The sequence below is a fragment of the Ictidomys tridecemlineatus genome, chromosome 10, assembly GCF_052094955.1.
Source record: "Ictidomys tridecemlineatus isolate mIctTri1 chromosome 10, mIctTri1.hap1, whole genome shotgun sequence".
NCBI classification, from domain to species: Eukaryota; Metazoa; Chordata; class Mammalia; order Rodentia; family Sciuridae; genus Ictidomys; species Ictidomys tridecemlineatus.
In genome coordinates this window covers 83,017,194-83,042,130 of record NC_135486.1, presented here as the reverse complement: position 1 = coordinate 83,042,130, position 24,937 = coordinate 83,017,194, and the positions used below count along the sequence as shown (strand labels likewise).

Below are 24,937 nucleotides of genomic sequence, written 5' to 3'. Positions count from 1 at the left end.
TTCAGAGGCAAGGTACCTGAAAGCATTATATCTTTTAAACGTCATAACTAATTTAAATATAGCATGTGAAAATTAGTCCATTGAAACTGTATGAAAATGTATTTTTAGTAATAATAGTTATGTTTTCCGCATTTTGTTAAACTATATGAAGTTACTCATTTTTTAAAACCATTTTTACCTGCAAAAGTTGCAAAGTCATGATTTGACTTAATAGTTTGAAAAACTGGTATTGAGAATAAGAAAAGAAAGCAAAAAGAAAAATCACATGGAAATATATTTTTCCCCTTTATGTTGATTTGTAGATAGGATTTGTAGTTAGTTTATGCTGCCAGTAGAACACAGGATAAAAAAATGCAGCAGAGCCTCTCATAGAAAATGGAAATGTGGCTTCCAAGAAGTAGCTCTAAATATACTTTACATTTGCTGTTGGCAGAATGTCTTCCCACATCCCTCTGATCAGTAGCTACTTTCCTTTCTGTGCTCTTCTTCTACCCGTTTTCTATCTGTGCTGTTCCTGTCACATATGTAGGCTTGGGAATATTCTGCTAGAGGAAAGAAATTTTTATACTGTTGGATTTTGAAACCAGGGACTTATGAGTGTTCCTAGACGTAGGTTTTGTGCTGCTCAATCTCTATGGTATATCTTGACAATGTATCAGACCTATGTAGTTATTAGAGTTTTTTTTTAATGTAAAGTATGCATGCATTATGAAAGCCTTGTACTACTAATAGAAAATGTATATCCCTAGAGAATTAGATTAAATTAGATAATGATTTGATTTAACTTAATTTGATTTATTCAAGAAACATTTCTTGGGCTGGGGATCTAGTTAAGTGGTAGAGCATTTGCCAGGCATATGTGAGCCCCTAAGAAACATTTTTTTTTTCTTTTTTATACTGGGATTTGAACTCATAAGAGCTTTTAATATTGAGTAACATCTCCAGGCCTTTTTATTTTTTATTTTCAAGCAGGGTCTTGCTAAATTACTTAGGCTGTGGTTAAATTGCTGATACTGGCCTCAAACTTGTGGTCCTCCTTCCTCAGCCTCCAGAGTCTCTGGGATTCTAGGCTTGCACAATCTTTCTTGGCTAGGAAACATTTCTTAAGTTACTCAGAACCAGGTCCATTAGTAGGATTTGTGTGTGTGTGTGTGCGTGTGTGTGTGTATGTGTGTGTGTGTGTGTGTGTGTGTGTGTGTGTGGTGTTGGGGATTGAAACCAGGGCCTTGTGCATGCAAGCCAAGCACTGAACCAACTGAGCTATATCTCCAGCCCCCATTATTAGAATTTTGAGATACAAAGTTAGACAAAGTCTAGTGTCTGCACCAAATAAGCAAGTGGCCAGTGGACAGCAAAGAGAAGTAAATCTATAATTAAGTATGATGTGAAGAGTGCAAAGACAGCTCAGGAAAAATTGTGAGAAGGCAGAGAAAAGGCAACTAAATAAAACCCAAGCAGTGAGAAATCTGTGATGCTTGATCTAAGTTTTGCAGTAGGGGTGGGATCTTTGTGGAGAAGAGGTAGAAAAAAGGGGGTTTCATTGCAGGGATCAACATAGATGGAGGTTCAGAAGCATGAATAACGCTCAGATCAATGTGGGCAACTCCAAAGAGGGGAAGAAATATATATAGTAATTCTGGATGGTGAGGTAGAGAGGTAAGTTGGGGCTTTATTACTCATGGCTTTCTGTGCCAGGCAAGGGGGCTTGAACTTTATCTCAAAGACATTGGGAACCATGGAACCATGTAGTCAGGGAAGTGCCAGGAGAAGGTCTACATGGTTGTAGGTAGGGAACAGTTGTGAAAGGATAAGACTAAGTATAGGAAAACAGGTCAGGAGATAACACCAGTAATCCACAGAAGAAATAGTAAGGGGCTAAAATAGCATTTGACAATGGAAATAAGAAAAAAAGCTTGGACATTTGAAATGTTTTAAATGAAATAGAGCCTACATAAATAACTAATATCTGATTCATGTGATTGTGTGATTTATGTGATAAAGTAACTGAGAATAGACTCTTGCATCTTGGATTTAATTTGGCGGGGGTGGGGTTGGACTATATGGCTGTTTACTAAAGACTGTAGGAAGAAGTCGTCTGTGGGGAAGACAATACACTGAATTTGAGTCTGTTAACTTTGAAGTTCCCCAGGGGGTCACCAAAATGAAAATGCTCAATAGGCATTTGTCTATATGAGTGAAATTCATTTGAGAAATATGAGAGCAAGATATAAATTTAGATATCATCAGATAAAATGATTGAAGTTATAAGGACAAATAAGATAGCAGAAAGATATAAAAATGAAAAAAACTAGAATAAAAGGGGAAACTAGCTTTTGAAATTTTGTGAAGAAAACTGGAAAAAAAAAAAGGGTTAAGGAGAAACCAAAAGGGTTTGGTTATCACAGAAACCAAAGGAGGAAGAGGAAGGTCTGAACACCACCCATGCTGCAGACAAGTCAAGTGAACAAACAAGAAAGTGGCCATCAGATTAGGTAATATGAACACAGCAGTTGACCTTGACTGGATTGTTTTACAGTCCATGGTGGTACAGCTTCAGTCAGAAATTGAGAAGTCCATGGAAAATAAGGAAATTCATGTCAACAAAGATGACTTTTTCAAGAAACTCGATAAATAAAATAAAATAAAAAGGGAAGAAGAGGTTTTGTTTTTTACATTGATGATGTTTTATTTTAGGAGCATATTTACTTATTGTAGGTATTGAGGAGAAAGAACCCATAAAGAAGAAAAAGAGATGATGGAGAGTCAAGTGATATATCTGGAAGTAGGAGAGGAGGTAGATAGGAGGGAAAAGTTATGGGATTTGAACAAAGGTTGTTCTTTCTCAGTATGCTGTAGCCCCTTTTCCACAGTTTTAGTTGCCTGGGGTCAATCATGGTCCAAAAATAGTAAATGGAAAATTCCAGAAACAAACAGCTTCTAAGTCTTAAATTGAATGCCATGCTGAGTAGTTTACTGAAATCTCACACTGACCCATTTTATCCCACCCAACCCACAAATCACTGTATTCACATTGTATATACAATCTGTTAGTCCTCTCAACTATTAGATCAACTGTCTCAATATTGCACTGTGTGTGTTCAGATACAAGAGCAGTGATATAAAAAAGGGGTACAAAATATGGAAGGATAGATTGATTAATCCTGGTACCATATAGAAATGCTTCAGGTTATATAGGAAAAACTATAGTGTGTATAAGGATTTGGAACTATCCATGGTTTGGGGTATCCATTGTAGATTTTGGAAAGTATCTCCAATAGATAAAGCGGAGACTACTGTAGCAAGAGATAAAGTAATGTGCTTAGGGTAAGTGGGGACAGCTCAGAATGTGGGATCTAGGAGTTAAGAAAACCCATAAAATATCTATAGGGGGAAAGGGAGCCCCCTACAGGTAGAAAAGGGCCTGCCAGGGTCTTTGGGGAGCCCTCTGACCTTAGTGATCATCCTCAAGGTTATAAGACTTCAGCACTAAATCCTGTTCATATGTGCCTGAATATCAGATCATTATTACTTATTTAATATCCTGGTACACTTTAAAAAGGAAGGAAGGAAGGAAGGAAGGAAGGAAGGAAGGAAGGAAGGAAGGAAGGAAGGAAGGAAGGAAGGAAGGAAGGGAGGGACGGAGGGAGGGAGGGAGGGAGGGAGGGAGAGAGAAAGGATAGAAGAGAGGAAGAGGAAGGGATAGAAAGGAGGAAAAGAGAAAGAAAGAAGAAAGAAAGAGGAAAGAGGATGTTGGTAGAGAGAAAAGATATGGCTTTTTTGAAAAGACATAATGCTTTAAAAGTGGGTAGTTTAATCCATTAGATGGTAAATTTAGTCTAATCTTTTTTAACAGATTTTCAATGGATTGCTGTTCCATTAAGACTCATTTTTGCTGTAGTTTTTTTCTGCAGTGCTCAAATTACACCATGAAAATTTTAAATATATCTTAGGTAGTCAGGGCAGGAGTTAATTATTTAACACTAATTCATAACAGTGGTAGAAGCTACTTTAGCCAAATGTTATTATTTCAGCTACAATAATGAATTAACAACTTTCTGGATAAAGTTTCAACCATAAGTGATTTTAACACATGTTACCATTATGCTCAGCAACCACTAAAGAAATAATATAAAAATGTTGAGGTAAAAATCCACTAGAGGGGTGTTAAGTGTAATTCTAAGAAATATTTGTTTAACCTCAAGAAGGCAGGAGAGAAATCGCAAAAAAAAAAAAAAAAAAAAGGTGGAAACAAAGAAACCCATAGCAAAATGGCAGAGCAAACCCACCCGGGCCATTAATTATATTAAGTATAAATAATACTCAAGTAATAGTTTATCAAACTGACTTTAAAAAAACTAAGATCCAGGGTGGGTTTCTAGCTCAGTGATAGAGCACTGACCTAGTATGTCTACTCCTAGCACTACAAAGAAAGAAAGAAAAAAAGGATGGGGGAAGCAGCAGCTAACTATATGTTTTTATAAGAAGTATACATAAAAAGGCATAAGGATATAATAATGCTTCAAGGTAAAGTGATAAAACAATATATACTACAAACATAACCATAGCAAAGCTAAGCTTTCAATGACTGTACGAACATCAAACTAAATAGACTTAAAGACAAGTGTATTAAGAGAAAGGAAGAAAATATAAAACTGAAAGAAAGGTGAGTTCATCAGGAAAACATTATAATTTTTTAAATTACCAAAATATCAAAAATAAATATTCCTTCTCCAAATAAGGAAAGCTGTATTTTTGAACTTGACTGTTACTCACTTCAAATATGGTTGGTTATAGAGCATTATTCCCAGCAACTACAGAATATAGAATTTTTTTCAAATATACATGAAATGGTTCCCTAGGTAGACCATATATGGAGCCATAAAAACATCTTCAATTTCAAAAGATTGATGTCATATAGACCATATTCTTTGATTACAAAAGAACCAAAGAATGTCATTAAAAACATGATACCTATGGGTAAAAGGATCAATTTTAAATATTCTTAACACAAAAGTAATTGATAAGTGGTTTTGGTGGCAGACATATAAATCAACTTGATTTAATTGTGTCACAATATGTACATTTAACAAAACATCATTGCACAAATTATAAATATATGCAATTTGTATCAATTATATCTTAAAGAAGCTGATGAGAAAATACAGTATCTAGAAAATCCCCAAATATGCAAAAAGTAAACAATGCTTCTAAATAATATATGAATAAAACAAGAAACCTTAAGGAAAATTAGAAAATATTTCAATGAAATGACATAAGAGATCTAAATTTGTGGAATGCTCATAAAAATTATTTAGAAGAAAATTTATAATTCTGAATGTCTATATTAGAAAGAAAGATGTGTTTAATATTAATGATTCAAGCTTCCAATTTAAATTTAAGACGATGAGTATACTAAGCCCCATAATAATTAAATGTCTCTATTATTTGCCAGTTAATGATAATATTAAGAAAATGAGACAATAATAAAAATAAGAGTAGAAGAAATGAAATATAGATGATAGAGAATATTAGCATAATCATGAATTGATTCTTTGAAAAGTTTAATAAATTTAATATCCTCTCAGAAGACTAATTTTTTTAGACATAGTAAATTAAACATCAAAATTAAAAATCCTTTTTTCATCATAAACTCTGTCAAGAAAACTAAGGGCAGGTCACACACAGGAGGAAATGGTTATTACACTCATATATCAGGAAGAACTTTATCCAGAAACTGTAAACAACTCCAGAAAAACCAATAAGCAAAAAGACAACCAAAGCATAAACGGGGAACCACTGCAGACCTGTGACGATGGCCAAGCACAACACAGTAGTAATACTGATGAGAACATGGTGCTCTGGGGCACAGAGCTAATACTGATGACATGACAGGAATATCCATGAGGATATGGCTACTTGAACTCTTTCACATCACTGACTGGAGTGTAATATTGTACAGCCACATTGGAAAACTGTCCAACAGCTTCTTACAAAGTTCTGGCCTTTTGAAATGTCATGTCTATGCATTTATGCAAGAAAGGACATAAACACACACACACGCGCGCGCACACACACACACACACACACTCACACACAGTTATATAAGAATATTTATTCAGAGTGAATGTATTCATAAACTCTCAATAACTGGGAACAGTCCAAAATGTCCATCACCAGAAGAATAAACAAATTGATTTATACTTATGCAAAGTACTATTCAACAGAAAGTAGGATGAACTAATGACCCAGATATATCTTAAAATAATTGTTAAACAAAAGAGCCAGACATATCAGAGTATGTGCAATGTGATTCAATTTGTATAAAATCCATGCAAATGCAAAAATAATCTACAATAACATGTAGTATAATTTAATTTATATGAAATCCATGTAAAAATAAAACTAATGTGTAACAGCAGAAGTCAGCACACAGGTTTCCTGTGGCCAAGGGTTGGTAGAGATTGACTATAAGGGGTGATAGGGGACTTTCTGGGGAGATGGAAGTATTCCATGTTTTGATTTGCATGGTAGTTACTCCACTATACATAGTTATTAAAACTTGTTAAATAGTACACTTAAGATCCATACATTTCAAGGATGCAGATTTTATTTTTATTAAAAAAAGAAAGGAAAGAAGCATTATATGCTTCTTATAAACTTGATCTCATTTCTTAATAATTCTCGTAAATACATTCTTCCAAACTTCCTGAAATTCTCCAGTAAATCAAAAAGGCTTATCATTAGTGAACCAGTTTCCTTAATTAGTAGGTATAAAATTTGACATTTCCAATTATTTGATTCATGTTTTGTTCTAAATTATTCAGAGAACCTTGCCATGTAGTTGGTAATAATGATAAATGTATCTAGCAGTTACTGGGCTATTTACAGGTAGACCAGCAGTCTTCTACAGATGTGGCATGTTTAGCTCATTCCATCTTATAGCACCCTATGCACAAAGTCTTCTTATAATCTCATTTCACACATGAAGTATCAGAAGCACAGGGGTTTAGGTAATTTGCCCAGGATCACATAGCTTATAAAGAACATAGTTCTCCATCACAGTCCTAGTAAGTGGGCGGTCCTGATGCCACCCAGTTGACTGTGCGTGCCATTGTGGGGTCATTCTGCTCCTTTTAAAGCTATCCAGTATTGTCAAAAAAATGCAAATAGCACCAATTTTGCTAAATCACAGTTTTAAAGTAGGAAAGAGCCTTCCTGCTTCGCTAATTCCATCCTCTGGCACTTTAAAACTTTAGCCCTTGCAACTGTTCAACTCTTGGGAGTTTTATAGGTCCACGCAGTTGAGCTTTCTTGTGAAACTGATTTGGTTGAACAGGATAGGTCAGGCCTAGTGCCATTCTCTAACCTAACCATGTTCTATCCACGACAGGGTCTAAAGATAAATGAACAAAAGCACAATTTTATGATATCCCTCTTCCCAAGCAGGTACTGATTCTATCCCTGTTTGAGAAACCACAGTTTGCCTGTATTAATACTAAGGTATGAAATGTAAATACCTTGCAAAGCTGGTACTTGATGGTTTCTTTGTTTTTTTTTCTTTCTAGTCTTGATATGTGTGGTGCTCTTTATTAATTCTAGTAATACACACTTAAAATGAAATTCAGTGACACTCAAGGCTTTTACCCAGCTATTGTTTGTTGTACTTTTTTTTAGGGGATAGTGGTTATTTCCCACCAGATTCTATCATATCCTACTCATTTTTCCTCCTTCAGAGTTGTAGCATACATCCAACCCTAGCAAATAACAGAAGGATCTTGTGTTTCTTATATGCATCAAGGATGGCAATTTCAACCCCAAGGCAACATGTGCACATACATGCTCGTGTATGTGTGCGCGAGCACACACACACACAAAGTATTATCTACAGCAACTAAATTAATCCATGCTTTCTTGGGAGACTTAAAGGTTATCTTTAATTTTAATCATAAAATTTGGCATCAGTGATGGGAGACTGATTTAATATACCACAGTTTTCAAAAGAAGCAACTTACGGTTAAGAACTAAAGAGTTGATTTATTTAGATATCTACTGGACCTCAGCAACAGGACTACCCTAGACATGGGTGTACTGTACAGTATCTTGCCACTGGAAAAGCTATTCACTGGCATGTCTGTACTTTTATCCAGCATGTCCTTAAGTTTAGTAAGGTGTACCCCATTTCCATGACTAATTTCAAGAGTCCTCATGTTGCCCTGGTAATGAAGCCATGATTGGAAGGACTGAGGCAGTAATCAATAGAACCATAATTACTATTTATAATAGAGTTTTTCAGAATATCAATAAAATCAATGTAGTGAAGTACAGTAATGAGTAGGAAAGCAATTAGTATGAGTAATACTAATATTGGCAATCTTTTCATGGAGCACTGGCCAGAGCTATAGAAGCATCTTCTCTTTTCATAGTTATCACTGTTGTGCCCATTTCACAGAAGAGGAGACACGATTCAACAGGTGATTGTCCTGTATGGCAGGCAAGGTGAGGTCTAGATGCCATTCCCTGGAAGCCCCAAAGGTTTCATGTCAACTGAATCTTTCCACACCATTAAGAGGCTTTGGGGGCTTTATTTTTTTATTTTGTATTTTGTTTGTTTGGTTTTTAGTGCTAGAGATCAAATCCAGGGCTTTACAAGTGCTCTACCACTGAGTCATGCCCTAGCCTTAAAGAAAATTCTTATCCCATGTTCAGAAAACCTGATAAATTTGATAGTACAGTAAACAATTCCTCGTGATCATCCTAGTGTTTACATATAAATTATCTCTTTTTTTCTGAAATGAGAATGGATGGAATTAAATGGCATGAAAAATCATTCTGTTCTGCACCCCTCGAACATAAAAGTACTTTACCAACCTTACTTTTGGTGGTTCACGCTCACATGAATATACTCTATGGAAACTCTACTAAATATTTTCTGCAGTTAATAAATCTAAATGTCTTATCCTTGGAAGGATTTTGTAGGGAATTAAAGAAGAAACCATTCCATGAAACCCTTCAGTTTCATATTTAGTGGAAAAACTCTTTTTCTGTGGATTTCTTTTCTATAGATTATTTTGTAGAAGTAGAAACATTTTATCTTTCAAAAATAATCTCTAAATATATTTTAAATAGAGAAAATTTATAACTATATAGAAAGTTAATGTTGGGAAAAATGTAAAAGTTAAGGCTTATAAAGATCTTGATTAATATTAATACTAGAGGTATAGGTAGATTATTTCAATGAGTAGCACATAAGAAATGAAAAACAATAATATATTATTACAAAGATTTATCTTTGGTCTTGTATTTGCTGTAAATGCTATAAATCTAGTCTTAGATGATTATGTATAAACATGCATAAAATCACCAATCACTTAATGAGGCTAGAAGCAGACTATCATTTAGTGACAGTTATCCCAAACCCCTCATTTTGATAGAATCAAGCATTTTCTTTTAATATAATTTCACAGAAACTTTATATGGCTTTATTTTTTCAAGATAAGAGGTAGCAGATTATTTTTTTCTTAAGGATTGCTGTATTCTAAGCTCTTTGAGCTCAGAATGTTTTATATGTTTCCCTAAATGAAATTTCACACCTGCCCTGTAGTAGTACAGGCTGTGGGAAAAAAAGAAAGAGAAAAAAACGTAAAAGCTAGGCCAATTCCCTTTTTCAGACATTGTTCTCACCATATGTGAGGCACTTAGATGTGGTTGTGTGCCCATTTTCATATCTTTTTAACAGTAGCTACCCAAATCCCTCCAATGACAATGTCAAAGGGACAATGTGACTTAGGAACATGTGGATATAGTGATACATGTTGTGAATAATGTATACCTTGTATAAAAGTTTCAAGCACTCTAGTCCCTGAACAATATTTGACAGATTGCTAAACACCCAGAAAATAGTAATACCATGATTAATAAAATGGAGGAATTAGAGAATTTTAAAGATTAGAAAATATATGTAAGTATCAAGAAAAACTCTGAATGAAGTCAAAGTCATGATCATATATATAGTAAGTTAAAGAACTGAGAGAGAAAAATGCATGAGACACAAAATCAGACCAGCTACAAGAGAAACACATTTTCAAAAAGGAAAGTCAGTTGAGCTAAAATTTTTGTTACTTGATTTTCTTCCATTATATGCTATAGCTTATAAATGGGTTAGATAGTATTCCGTGGGGAAAGTTGTCTGTGTGTTTTTTAATCCAAAGTTGAGCATTTTAAGCATTTATAGCTTAACTTCATTCTGAAGCTTTAGAAAAGCACATTCTGGCGTCGTCTATGTAAGATTTATGGATTTTTAGCAAATTTGTGTAAGATTTTGTCCAACCCATCAGGCTCTCGATCCCCCAAAGGATATTAATATGTTATGGAATTTATGGGCTGTAATGTTTCACTTTCAGGCCAGGAACAGAGTTAGTTCTAAAGTGAATAAAACTTCAGACAAGGAATATTTCTATTTTTGTTTCACTTTAATCTTGGACTTTAATTACTGGCAGGATTTAATAATAGGTACCGATCACTTTAGCACTATATTAAAATCTTTTACCATGTTAGAGGATTATGCTTATAAATACAAAATATCAGTGCCATATGTTTGTAAACACTGGGGGAAAAGTCAGAGGAAGAGTAAGGAGACAGTTATAAAATTAAATGCCACACTTTGAAGAAGCAAATAACAAGTTTTCTTTCTTGAATCATTCTACCTCCTTGTTTCTTTCATTCTTCATATCCATACATACAGTCATAAACATTGCATGGAATGTAGGAAATTTAACACATCATGTAAGGTCTTAAATATATTTCAATGTGTACTTAATTCCTTTTATAAACCTATTGTCTTCTCTGATATAGTAACTAAAATTTACCCAACAATGGCAGATTGCTTTGATAGATGTGATAATGTTTACACGCCTCTCTCTGTCTGAATATATATCTTAATTTTATAAAGTATTGGAAAGCCACCATTACTACATGGGTCACTCAGTGGATCAGATGAGAGTCTATTATCTTTAATGCAATTGATTTTCTGTACTTCATTCATGTTTTAAGTTTTGTTCATTGGTAGACTTTTAAAATATGCCTCCATATTTCCTTTTGTGACTTAAATGCCATTTTTTGGTGTTCTAATGTCCTTGGTTGTTAATTCCTCTTAATATACAATGTAAGACTAAAGAAAAGTTAAAGATTAGAATTCCCCTGTGCGTGATACTGTGTGTATGAGAAAGATCACTGGTTTTAGTTCACTTTTAGACATGAATGAAAAAGCATAAAATATTTCTAAAACCAGAATAAGAATTTATGCCTCAAGACTAGATTCCTTCTGACCTTTTTAAAATAGTGTCCATAATTCCAAGTAGACTGTGATAGGCTAAATCAGAAGTCTGTACTTGCAGTAAGGTTAGAGTTTTCTTTGACCCACATCTGTGTGCCAGTCCAAAAGAACAATCGGTGGAGTCACAGGAATGACTGTTTCCAAAGCTGACATCTTAGATTATTGTCCTTCTGAAGCAGCGAAATCCATCTATTTGAGCCATCTGCCCTTGGAGTGAATGAACTAAATTTCATTTATGGGAATTACTGGATTCTTGGTTTGGATATACTTTTTAAATTTCAGTTTTGCTTTAAGGCACTTATCCTTTTTAACATAAAATATCTATGCATTTTTTCTCAATGCCCATAAATATGCAAAATCTATACCATTTGATCAAGTGGTGATATTAAACTGGAAACCAAATAGTGAGAAAATTTTAAATCAAGGGGGTGCTTACCTTACCTTCAGGTACAGAAACCTTCTATAGGCCATTCTATACCTGTTTCTGTGGATTTCTAAAGTCCTTAGAAAGCAGTTGGAATAAAGGTACCATGCTGTGTAGGAAGTAATTATAGAATCACTGCAATAGCATATATATATACATATCTATATATATGTATATATATAGATATGTATATATATAGATATGTATATATATATATAAAATACATATACATATTAAATAATATAAAAATAGAAGAATATGTTTCCTAAAAAATATGCCAGCAATATTTTGGTCACTCCATTTAAATGATCACTTGGAAAAATTTTGAGATAAGTATTAGCATGTGACCAATAGATACTCCTGTAATATTTTGGAATTAAATTTCCTACATTTCTCCTTGCATGGTTTATTCTAGTTACAATCCATCATGAAATCATATGACACTTATAGACTTCTAAATATTTGTCAACTGCTTAGTAATATTTGAGAATACATGAAAATTGTTTATTTTATTTAAATGATCATCTTCTAAAAATATCATGAAATGCTTATTTGGCAAGTAACGACCCAGATGCTGTAAAGATTGCATTAGCCATGACCAGGTCTCGTAACATTCTAAAACAGGAACATAAAAGAAAGTTTTAAAAGAGAGATAATATAACTCCAGTATTTCTGATATTTTATTCTTAGAAATATGAGTAACTAATCATGGTACAAGAAAATATGTATGCCTAATAGAGAGAATGGGTGAGGTTTACCATGTTTAAAGTGCAAATCTGGTTTTATTTTATAGCCCCAATATCTACAACCTAGAGCCTGCATTTCAAAGATCATCTTAGTTCTGACAAGGGCTCCTATTGAATAAAACATGTCCCTTGCTCTCTTCTTTCTACCTGGGGAGGGCTGCCTCTTGCCTGCTGCCTCCTCTACACATTCTGGCCCTCTGGTCTACTTAGGTGGTGACAGCTTGAGATCAACTCACCAGCACCTTGAACTGAACTGCACACACAGAAAAACATGAGGTCAAGAATTGGCAGGCGGTGTATAAAAGACTACAAATCCCAGAAATACAACCAGATGCTGGCCTACTGGATGGAAGGAAGGACAGAGAGAGGAAAAGAGGTTGAGAAGAATAGATAAAGACAGGAAGAGAAAGAAAAAGGGAAGGGAGGCCAGAGCAAGGGCTGAGAAGACCATTGCCTGGAATTATAATTGGGATTCAAAGAAACATTGAAGGCTTCCCTTTTGACTCAAGTAGATATTTTTGTCACATTTTCCCCAAAGTCACATTTTTAAATTAATCTTATTTTCTCATGAAAGTAATGTGTCATAATCTTGTAAAAATAAGAAAAAAGCCAATTTTACAAAATGCAGTCATATAAGCATACTTAAGAAGGAGGTCAAGCTTTTAAAGCAATAAATGTTAAGGGCAAAAGCATAGTTTATATGGTGCCATGAGTGCCAAGAGTCCAACCATACAATTTGCCTCACAATAATAATCTAATAGTTTAGCATTAATGAAGTGCTTAGTGCATACCAGGCACTCTCCTAAAAACTTTTTATGTATTAAATGTTGGATTTTCACAGCAATGATATGGGGTAATTACTGTTATTGACCACATTGTGGAGATAAGGGAAATAAAGACCAGATAGATAAGTCATTCTTATATCCTCATTTGATTTTTTACTGGAGAAGTGGCCATTTCAAAAGCTGTCACCCATTTTCAACAGTCTTTATTTTTCTTTCTCCTTCCTTCTTTTCAATCAAACACAAATGTAAGTAATTTTGATAGATATACATACAGACCTAAGCCCCAGTCCCTGGGAAGTGACAAGGCAGCCATAGCTTCTGCCCTCCAGGAGGCAAAAATGTTAATTCTTAGACCATGTTTTAAATTAATTTTCCTTGACTTGAAATCAACAGATTCTTTTGGAATTCTTTCCCAGAATGCATAACATGAAGTAAGAGGAAAGGGAAGTACTTACAGCTCATTGTTAATTGAAGAAATATTGATTAGAAGTTCAGAGTTCAGGCTCTGAGGCCAACCTGCTTATGTTAGAGCCAGTACCATCTTAATAGCTTTGTAACCTTAGTACAGCTCTTAATGTCCCAATGCCTTGGATTCCTCATCTATCAAAAGGGAATCAATAATGCCTACCTTTTGGGTTTGTGGACTTGATATTTGCAAAGCAGTACAAATATGCCTGGCACATTATAAATGAATGTTTATTTTACGAGTTACTCTTTAAATATGATACTCTTTCACTAGTAAATTTCTGTTATGTAAGGGAGACTTAGAGGGTTTTGAACATTAGATTGGGAGAAGGACTACTGAACACCAATGAGTCTCAAGCAAAAAGTGAACAAAAATATAAAGGATGGTGGAAAGAATAAGGAGCTCATGTTTTTTGCTTTATCCAGACTTTGGTAAGTTTGTATGGACCTCTTGTTCTGATAGGGTAGTCATGCTTATTTATTATTAATGAAAATTTAAAATAAAATAAATTTATGCTTATTTAATGAGGTTAAATATACAAAAATGTTTAAAACATAGAGACAGAGCATAAAAATAACAGAGGGAAATTGTTAGTGAAAAGATTGAGAACCACTGTTCTGGAACTTCTGTGGGTCTTAAGGAATTATCTAATGATTCAAAAATACCAATCAGATTATCTACTAGGATACAGTTACCTGCTGCACATAATTTGGGAAGCTCTCCGAATGCCTGAGTAATCATCAAAGATTACAGAATCTTAGAACAAGAGAGGACTTTGGAGATTAGTTTTATTTGGTTGATTGACTTTGGGATGGATAGTTATTACTTTAGAAATTAAATTCCTCTTTCTAACTTTGAAAATGTGCATCCCAGTGGCAGGCATCTCAGTAGAAGTTAGAGAAAATGCTATCAGACTGTGGCACAGTGGAATATTTTCATATGCTGTGGTTTTTCCCTTTAGATAGCAATAAAACTATTTGAGGGTCATTTAGCATCCATCTGTTATACTTTTAAAGAGCATTTCAGTTTAAAACAGACCTTGAAAATTATACTTTGAGCTCATGCTCAGATTTTCTGAAATGTGTCACCCACCAAGAGCCATTGGGTACTCTTCATTTGAAATTTTCTTAAAGAAAATTATTTTTTTTAAAAAAAGCAATTTTCTTAAAGAAAATGAGAGAGGAGCTCCTGAAAAGTAATTCATTTTCATAATTTTTTAAGGAAACTGTTAATTTAATGAGAAAAAAAAGTTAAATTTATAATCCTTTTAGAATAAATACTTTTTTATTGAACAGATTCAAACTATACATTTATTTTTACTCATTAATAATATGGAGTTTTCATTACCCACGTAACCTCTAAAATCGGTATTATGGACAAGAAAATTTTGAACAGGAAATAAAAAGAAATCTGTGTTACTTTATTAAAAACATAAATTTCTGAACAAATGAAAATGTGAACTTAAGGATTCACATCTGAAGGCCCTGACAGCTGGGATGTTCTTTCAGCTTCGACAGATGACAGTGCAGCTGAGAAGAAAGGGGGGACCCTGCATGCTGGCCTCATCGTTGGAATCCTCATTCTGGTCCTCATTATAGTTGCAGGCGTTCTTGTGACAGTCTATATGTATCACCATCCAACATCAGCAGCCAGTATCTTCTTCATTGAGGTAAGTGCCAAGTGTAGCATATAAAACCCATGGCGGTCCGTGAACTGTATCCATTTGCTAACTCCACCTGCATTTAATATTTAGCACACAATTTGTCAATTTCAAGTTGGCTGATCTCACCCACATGCATACACATGCTTACATATTGATAGATTGCTTTCATATGATGGGTTCAGTATCCCTTTTCTCAGAAGCTTTTAAAGAAACAATCTATCTCGCCTGTTACAGATCTAAAGGAAAATAGAAACCATACATTTTTGGTCCTATTCTACCATATATGTTAACCAGCTGTTTTCCTGATCCTAGGAGGAAATCAGTATATCCTGGAGGCTCTTGGACTTGACTTAAAGCATTTGATGTATAAATACTAATTGTGTGTTGGCTGGTTTTGTGATACAGTATGGTGGGCCTGCTCTCAAAATACTTACAAACTATTTTAAAAAAAGGGGGAATTTTCATTAGAGAATGATAGATATGAAAGATGATGGTATGAGCTATTGCCATTTTGCATAGTGTGTGTTATTTATAAGTGTGTATAAAATGCACACATTCCCACTTACACACACACTAAAACAGAAGACCTGTTGAATCAGTGCTTTCTTTATGTACAGAAAGTAGATGTAGTACCAGTGTCAGGAACAAACAGGTAGAAGGACCAAGAACTATATTAGGGACCAGAGCCAAGCCCCTCACAGAAAGCTTCCAGTCTGGAAGGCTGAAACTAAGGAACTTAGAGGGATAAAGGGGAACCAGTGGATAAAGTCAGTGTGAGTAGGTCACTTCTCTTATCCCCAAGACTGGGTTGGTTTCCTGTGTCCCCTGTATGAACAGCTTTCACTCCAGCATCTTCAAGGGGACATTCCTTTTCCAACACTAAATCATACCAGCAATACTAGAGTAAAGAAATCTTCTCTTGCAGAGTTTCAAACATGTTAGAGTTCAATTCTAATTCATTAGATCATATGCAGAAAAGTTGCTTACAATTTTTGTTGACTGAGAAATTATAAGTCTTTTAAAATACAAAGTTAAAATGACCTTTGCCCCTTCTAACAGGGATGAATACATGCAAATGAATTTAATAGTTGCTTTAAAGTCCTATTTGTGTCTCTTCTATCTGCAGAATAAAGTGTGGTCTCCTTCAAGGTCTTGACAATCCAGATCTTATCTATATCATTTAAATTTTTATCCTGTGGCTCTCTACCTGGACTTGGAACTAATGCCATACATCAATCTTAGCACTTCTCCATATACAGCCCAAATGCTCCATGCTACAAAGACATTTGCTCATTCTATTTTCTCCACCAATAAATCCCTCCCCTTCTATCTCACTTTTGAATTCAGGAACCAAACAACTTTTGATACCATAAGTTTCCTTAGACTATCTCCTGTCTAGGTAGGGGGACACGATCTCTCTTCCAACTCTGAAACTCTATGCTTAGCAATACACCAGTACTGTTCCCTGACATTTACCTTCCTGTTTTGCATTAGAGCTAAATCTGTGCATAATTCATTCCACCCTATAAGACTGATAAATTCCTTCAGTTCTGGATTACGTAAGTCAAATTTCTTTCTTAAAATATTATGGTATTCTATCAATATTTCCTGGAAAAAATACATAAGTAATATCCAATTGCATTTTAAACTTCCATTAAAATTTTATATAAGACATATTCCAAAAATGACATTCTTATTTAATATTATAGGTATTGGTAAATTATCAGGCATTGAACTTAGTTGGAAAGTTGTTATTAAGTTTGGTTAATGGCTCCATTTTCACAGAAGAAAGTGGACATCTTACCTGAGATTCTGAATGCTTTCCTCAAAGAGCAGATAATGACAAGCTGAAAGTCTCAGTGCCCAGCCAGACATTGGCCTTCTGGTGCTGTGAAAAAGAGTAGGCTATGAAATAACTGATGAGAATTGTATTAGCAGCAAATTGTACAGTGCAGAGAACCTAGTTAAAGCATTTACAGCAATCCCTGTATGACTACAAAATGAAATTCTAAAATAGCAGGGGTATTTTTCTTTTGCATTGGCCTCTTCTTTTGGCAGAAGTGGGTCCCAGGGATTGAACTCAGGGGCACTCAACCACTGAGTGACATCCCCAGCCCTATTTTGTATTTTGTTTAGAGACAGGGTCTTGCTGAATTGCTTAATACCTTGCTTTTGTTGAAGATGGCTTTGAACTCACAATTTTCCTGCCTCAGCCTCCTGAGCAGCTGGGATTACAGGTGTGTGCCACCCGCCAGGTTTGCATTGACCCTTTTAAATCAATCTCAATGTGTAGGGAGCTTGTTCATGCACATATAAATATACAAATGTTGATTCATTACATGTAAGATGTACCACATACCTCGTGTAAAATATTAGAGAGAGGGGAATTGTAGACATAATTTAGTCCTATACCCTTTTAACATAGAGAAAGCTTGAGACTCAGAGAGGTGGAATGACTTATCCAAGTTCAAACAGTCTTAGTTCTCAGAGTCACTATCATCTTTCCACATGTAAGTGACACAGAATCATTCTGCAGGCTTCCCACTGCCAGAATCTCCTAACATCATTACTTTCACATCCTGGCTATAATCATGCAGCTCAAGTGGCTGGTCGGCAAAGGATTTCTGGAAGGTGATAATCATAAATTTACTATTATTAAAATGAACCACTGTTTGCAAAATCCAAACATAGACCCATGATGACTGCATGGTTTGGGACCTGTCAGACCTAAAATTTTGAAGATATAAAATTAATAATTAGATTTAAATTGTTGGTACATAAATAATGGGATTATTTATAGCAATCTTCTTACTTTGCATTTTATGCATCAGGTTATACTTCTGTCTACTTTTAAAATAAAAATGATGTGTTTTTCCATTATGAAAATGATACCACTCCTAGAAAATTAGGACAGTGCAGAAATGTGAAAGGATAGTCATTTATAGTCCTATTAGGCAGAATCAATCACTATTAATATTATAATTAATTTTATCCTGGAATTCTTTTATACATAATTTGATGTTTGCCCATCTTAATATCATTGTAATTTCAATGCAATGCAAATTGATGTTCATTTTTTTCAAGTGACATTTTTTAATTTTATTATGAACTCTTTGTACACATGATTGCAATGGCTGTAAAACATTCCATGCAACTTTCATTCAATAGCTTATATTGATTGCCTCTTAGGCTGGCAGAATGGTAATTTAGAAAGCAGAATGGCCTAACATGTGCAGAGAAGTCAAAAATAACTTTTTTTCACCCTAATTTAAGACTGTGTTAGTTTCTTATTGATACTGTAACAAATTACTACAACCTAACAGCTTCAAATGACACATTTTACAGTGCTAGAGGTTAGAAGTCTAAATTCAGGCTCACTAAGTCATGGTGTTGGCAGGATCAGTTCCTTCTTCAAGGAAGCTGTTATCTTGCCATTTTTTAGCTTCTAGAGACTGCCCCGTGTTCCTTGGCTTGTGGCTTCTCCAAAATCTGTTTCTGCCATCACATCAACTGCTAACTCTGAACCTCCTGCCTTCTTCTTATAAAACACCTGGTGGTTACACTGGATCCATCTGAAAAACCCAGGATAATTTCCCCATCTCAAGGGTATAGGTTTGAAGATTAGGACAGGGATAGTATCTTTCAAGACCATTTTTCTGTTGAACACAGACTGCATCAAATATAAGATACATCATGCATTACCAATTAAACTGTGGCACATCCTTGTCTGTAAGGTATGCCCTAATTTTAGTGATATCAAAACTATGACCCCATGTGTATCTTGTATATTTCACAGTGAAATACACGCTGCAATAAACACCTGTATAAATTAATTCCTGTGTTAAATACTTCGTATTCTGTGATGAAAGTTAATGCCTCTGCCCTTGTGAATGTACCAGAGCTCACAAAATCAATGTTACAGAGCCTCTTTCTCAAATGGGCTCTTCCCTATGATAATGAGCTGCATTGTAAACATATTAATGATAACAGCTAATTCATTAAATTCATTAATTCATTAAATTCACTAATAGTTTTGATTTACACTTATCCTTTTATTTAATCCTGATGAAGACCCTATGAGGTATTAGAATTATTTTAATATCATAGACGAGAAGACTGAGGCATTCAGTCAGTAGTGGAGTATTTGAGTCCAGCCTCTCCAACTCCAGAGACCACACCCTTAACCAGTAGGCTGCCCTATCTGTTTGTTAAGATAATTTTTATATATTGTAAGTAGAAGTGTAGGATGATGTATATCTAAGGACATATATTATTTCCTTAGAACAGATTCCCCAAAATAGATACAAAGGAAAAGAACAGTTAAAAGGCATTTAATAAATATTGCCAAAATCATTACCCAAAAGGTGTAGACTCATTCATATAACTGTTGTTAATAGTCAAGTGATGACAAAAATGACAGTGGCTGTTACCTATGTATTTTATTCTTGCAGAAAAAATATACTGATTATTATTCATTTTGTGAACAATGACGCTCTTCTTTATATAAAATGTTTATATGGGCCCCGGCTTTTAAACTTCTTGTTTGTAGGAACGAAACTAGATAATAAAGCAAATCATTTCCCCTATAAACTGTATAATTAAGCCAGTGAATTGACTGTTTACATCTCGTGTTTTCGTGTACAGGGTAAGGATAAGAACGCCATCCTCCTCAAACATCCAGTGTCTATCCAATCTGGCAGAATAGTCTATTTTTCACTAACTTATCTTCTACAATCCTCCATAATCCTCCTCTATTCTTAGACTGAACATTTTGGTTGACTTTTTTACTGAATAGCTTGCATTTTTTGTTATCAATCTGGCTTTTGCCAGTTACTTTCAAAAGGGTGTCTGATTTTGACCAAAATCCATCATATTATACATGTTTTGAAATCTTTTTAAAATGCTTATTTATTATCTTGAAACAAACTAACAGAGAATAAATATTGAAATAAACTAGTATTCTTTTATTTTTAATAGATTTTGTTAAAACTTGTGTCTCTTCGGAGAATTCTTTGTGCCTTAAGTTCTACATTAAAGCTAATGATTGCTGAACTTTTCTAGGCATGAATTCTATGATTTATTACAGACTTCATTGTTGCATGAATATAGGCCACAGAGATCAGTGTTTACACTGTTGAATGTCTGGAAAGACATGTATATAAGATACACACTGAGTTTGGTTTAGATATGAGGTGTCCCCAAAAGCTCATGGGTGATAAAATGCAAGAATGTTCAAAGGTGAAATGATTAGATTATGAGAGGTAGAACCTGATCATGGATTAATCCACTGATATGGATTGATGGTGATAATTGTAGGCAGGTAGGCTCTGGCTGGTAGAAGTAGATTGCTAGGGGTTTGCATTTGGGGTTTACATTTTTTCTCTAGTGAACTGAACTCTCTCTTTACTTTCTGGCTAACATGTCCTGAGCAGCTTTCCTCTGCCACACTCTTCTACCATGATGTTCTGTCTCACATTGGGTCCAAAGCTATGGAGTCACCTGACCAAGGACTGAACATCTGAAACCATGACTCAAAATATACTTTTTATCCTCTAAGTTGTTGTTACATGTTCTGATCCAGTGATGAAAAGCTAACAAAAACACACTGGATTTTAAAGTTAGAGTACAAAATAAAATGGAATGTAAATTATTTCAGTGATAATTTATATAAATTTAAATGTCAAAATGATAATATCTTGGTTATATCAGCTTAAATACATTATTGAATTTAATTTCAATTATTTTTACTTTTTAATGTGACTACTGGACATTTTTTGAAATTATCTAGATGGCTCATACAATGTATTTCTTGCAGGATGCTGATTTAAAGAAAACTGCTGAGAAAGGGGAATTAGAAAAGCATTTTGATTCTTTGTGCTTTTTTAAGTAAGAAATCAACTGATTTTCAGCAAAGTAAAAGAGAAGTAATTAGAAACTTGAAGAGGGAGAAATCTACCAAAGCCAACTGGCATATTGACTATTCACTCATTCATCTATTTAATATTTGTTCAGCTCCTATTAGATATCAGACATCCAAGATACAATAGTAAGCAAACCAGACAAAAGCCAATCCTTGCCCTCATAAACTCATGGAGCTTACATTTCAATAAGTAGAAATAGATGAGGAGCATATTTTAAGTTAGGTTTGGATTTCACATTGGATCTTTAGTTTTTAAAAAAAGTTTGATAAAATGTTACTTTTTTTTAAGTACTAAGATCTACCAGGTGTGGTAGTACATGCTTGTAATCTTAGCGACTTGGGAGGCTAAGGTATGAAGATCACAAGTTCGAGGCTACCCTCAGCAACTTAGAGAGACACTGTTTCAAAATAAAAATAAAATAAAAGGGATGGGAGAATAAAGCTCAGGGATACAGCACCCCAGGTTTATCCCCCATTAACAAAATCAAACTAACTAAAGAGATATGTATTCACCAAATAACTGAGGGTATCAGAGTTTGTGATGATCTTTATGTCTCCACTTGCAATTTGATAATAAGTAGGATTATTATTATCATCATTTTATCATGAAGACTTTTATAGACCTCTGGATATATATATCCAGAGGTCTATAAAGATATATATAGTTTTTAAAAATAAATGACAGCAGAATGCATTATAATTCTTATTATATGTATACAACATGATTTTTCATGTCTCTGGTTGTACATAAAGTATGTTCACACCAATTCAGGTCTTCATACATGTACTTTGGATAATGATGTCCATCACATTCTACCATCCTTGCTAATCCTCTGCCAACTCCCTTTTCTTCCCACCCATCTGCCCTATCTATTCCTCCCATGCTCCCCCTCCCTACCCCACTATGAGTTAACTTCCTTATATCAGAGAAGACATTCGACATTTGTTTTTTGGGATTGGCTAACTTCACTTAGCATTATCTTCTCCAACACCATCCATTTACCTGCAAATGCCATGATTTTATTCTCTTTTATTGATGAATAAAATTCCATTGTGTATAAATGCCACATTTTTTTTATCCATTCATCCACTGAAGGGCATCTAGGTTGGCTCCACAGTTTAGCTATTTTGAATTGTGGTGCTATAAACATTGATGTGGTTGTGTCCCTGTACTATGCTATTTTAAGTCTTTTGGGTATAAACCAAGGAGAGGGGTAGCTGGGTCAAATGGTGGTTACATTTCCAGATTTCAAAGCAATCTCCATACTGCTTTCCATATTAGCTATACCAATTTGCAGTCTCACCAGCAAATTAAGCAAAATAAATAAGTTAAAATATTAATCTCATAAGCAATTAGTTTCCCTGAAGGGGTAAACAGTCTCCCCATTCTTAAATTGTGCATACTGGTTTGAATTAGAAGTTACGAGATGTTTTTTGTAATAAAATATGGAAGTAAATGTCAAAATACCAGTTATTTTTCATATCATGGTTTAAAGTTCTCATCCTTTCTGGTAGAAGTGCCCAGTATTCTCTATCAGCAAAACTATATGATGTCAAAGAAAAAAATAATCTCAGCATGCATGCAAACTAGTGATTCTGTAACTTTTCCAAACTAAATTGTATGAATTCCCCAAGTATCCACCACAAGTACTTATTCCTGAGAGTTTGTGTTTTATCTTAAAAACTTGGAAAAATTTTTGCATTTTATTCTATAATATATACTGTATACTATAGAGTTATAATATATAATGTTTGATGTAAAAAATGATATAGTACACAATCTTCAACCAATATTAACATTCTAAAGGGTTATTCTCTTTGGGGGAGAGATAAGGATATGTACTGGGGATTGACTGGGGGCACTCGACCACTGAGCCACATCCCCAGCCCTATTTTGTGTTTTATTTAGAGGTAGGGTCCCACTGGGTTGCTTAGCGCCTCCCTTTTGCTGAGGCTGACCTTGAACTGAAGATCCTCTTGTCTCAGCCTCCCAAGCCACTGAGATTCTTATCCCTTTAATTTGTATATCCTTGGCACCCCAGTTGTATAGTTCTAGTTATTATAAAATCCAAATAAAATCAGCAGAGATGTCAGTTCCTAAGTGGAAAGTGTCTTTTCACACATTTGTTGGAGTCCAGTCCAACATAGAATGGAGACTTAGGATGGTGTAACAATTTACTTGGGTCATAAGACACGTGCTACAGAGCCAGGGCTTCAGCTCAGGACCCCTCATCCTGGTCTGGCAGAATCATAGCCAGATCCCTTTGATCTGTCTACCAATCACAAGGGTTCCTTGTCCCAAGGAATATTTGTGGATAACAAGGACTGTTGGAGAATGTGATACAAGAAATTCAGGCAGCTGTGGCCCTCAACTTTTCCTGGCAATCCCTAGTGCCACCAGGAAAGAAGCCAGAGAAAGGAGCCAGGCAAAGATTCAGAGGCTGCTGCTTGGGTGGAAAAAAAAACAAAAACGTGTTTACTAAAAGTTTAACATCTTGCTGTGCAGCTGCTGGCTGAATAATACGTGGGAGTCTGGAAGACATGATCCCTTGACTAACCTGTATGGGAAATAGAGAAATAGTTTCATAGATCCACAAATCTTTTTTTTTTTTTTATCTTTTTTGAAGTCACACATTTTTTTGGTAACTGAATTTAGCCTTTAAGGTACTTCTTACACTTATTTCAGCATTTGAGAAAACTCAAGGGAAAAAAATGATTCACTGAAACAAAATATTTCTTATTTCTATTCTTAGTGGAGGCAGAAGATGGTAATCATTTTTGATGAACTGCTAAAGGGAAGGAAAGATTTAGGCAAAACCTAACTAAAATGGTTTAACGGCTCAGTAAAAAAGCTGTATGGTTAGAAGACAGCTCTCCCAATTGTAGCAAAATATAAGGGGAAATGGGTAAAACTAGGTTACTTTTTAAAAGAGATGTTATTTTGAATGTCTATGACTTAATTTCCTCATTTTCTGTCCTACGATGCTGGAGTTTTATTTGTGTACAGTCACTGGATGTCTATGAGACATCAGTTCAAGTTCTTAGTGATTGCCTTTCATATATAATCACCAAAATAAATTTCTTTCACAGATGCCATCTTATTTTATTCTCCTGGTCAACATATTTTCATTTAAATTCCTAAAACTAAAATAGTGTTTCCAATGAAATATTGTCTTCCCTTCATTAGGAAGGATTATTAAAAGTATTGAATAAAATATGCTTCACCGAGCTCTCTGCTCTAATTCCTTCTTAATTACTGTTCCCTAACTGATTATTTTTAATGGTACATAAAACCTTGAAAATAGACAGATAGTGTTCATAGGGAATGTCTTAATTGAAAGGAATCAAATGAATAAATAAATGAAAGCTGGTAAAGCTGCAGTTCACTTGGGCATTTATAAACTTGAATTATGTCATTTTAAGTGCACAATATGTGTTTTAGGTATTCTGATCCTTTTCTTCTGTTACCTCTTGAAAAGATTATTGTACTTAGAAGTACCAACTGTTGAGTAATTTCTTCCTTATGACTTTTTTACTGTTCTCTGGTAAAATAAATACTCAAATCTTTTTATTGGTGGATGAAGATCATGGAAATTTTAAT

General features: G+C 34.5%; 1 protein-coding gene across 2 annotated transcripts in view; it reads left to right on the top strand.

Moving 5' to 3' along the window:
* Positions 1-24,937, top strand: part of Plxdc2 (plexin domain containing 2) — a 421,355-nt gene that overhangs the window by 378,896 nt on the left and 17,522 nt on the right. For both annotated transcript variants that reach the window (XM_078023341.1, XM_005325782.5), the window contains one exon: positions 15,262-15,422. In XM_078023341.1, the coding sequence (XP_077879467.1) occupies positions 15,262-15,422 (161 nt within the window). The remainder of the gene's footprint in view (positions 1-15,261; positions 15,423-24,937) is intronic.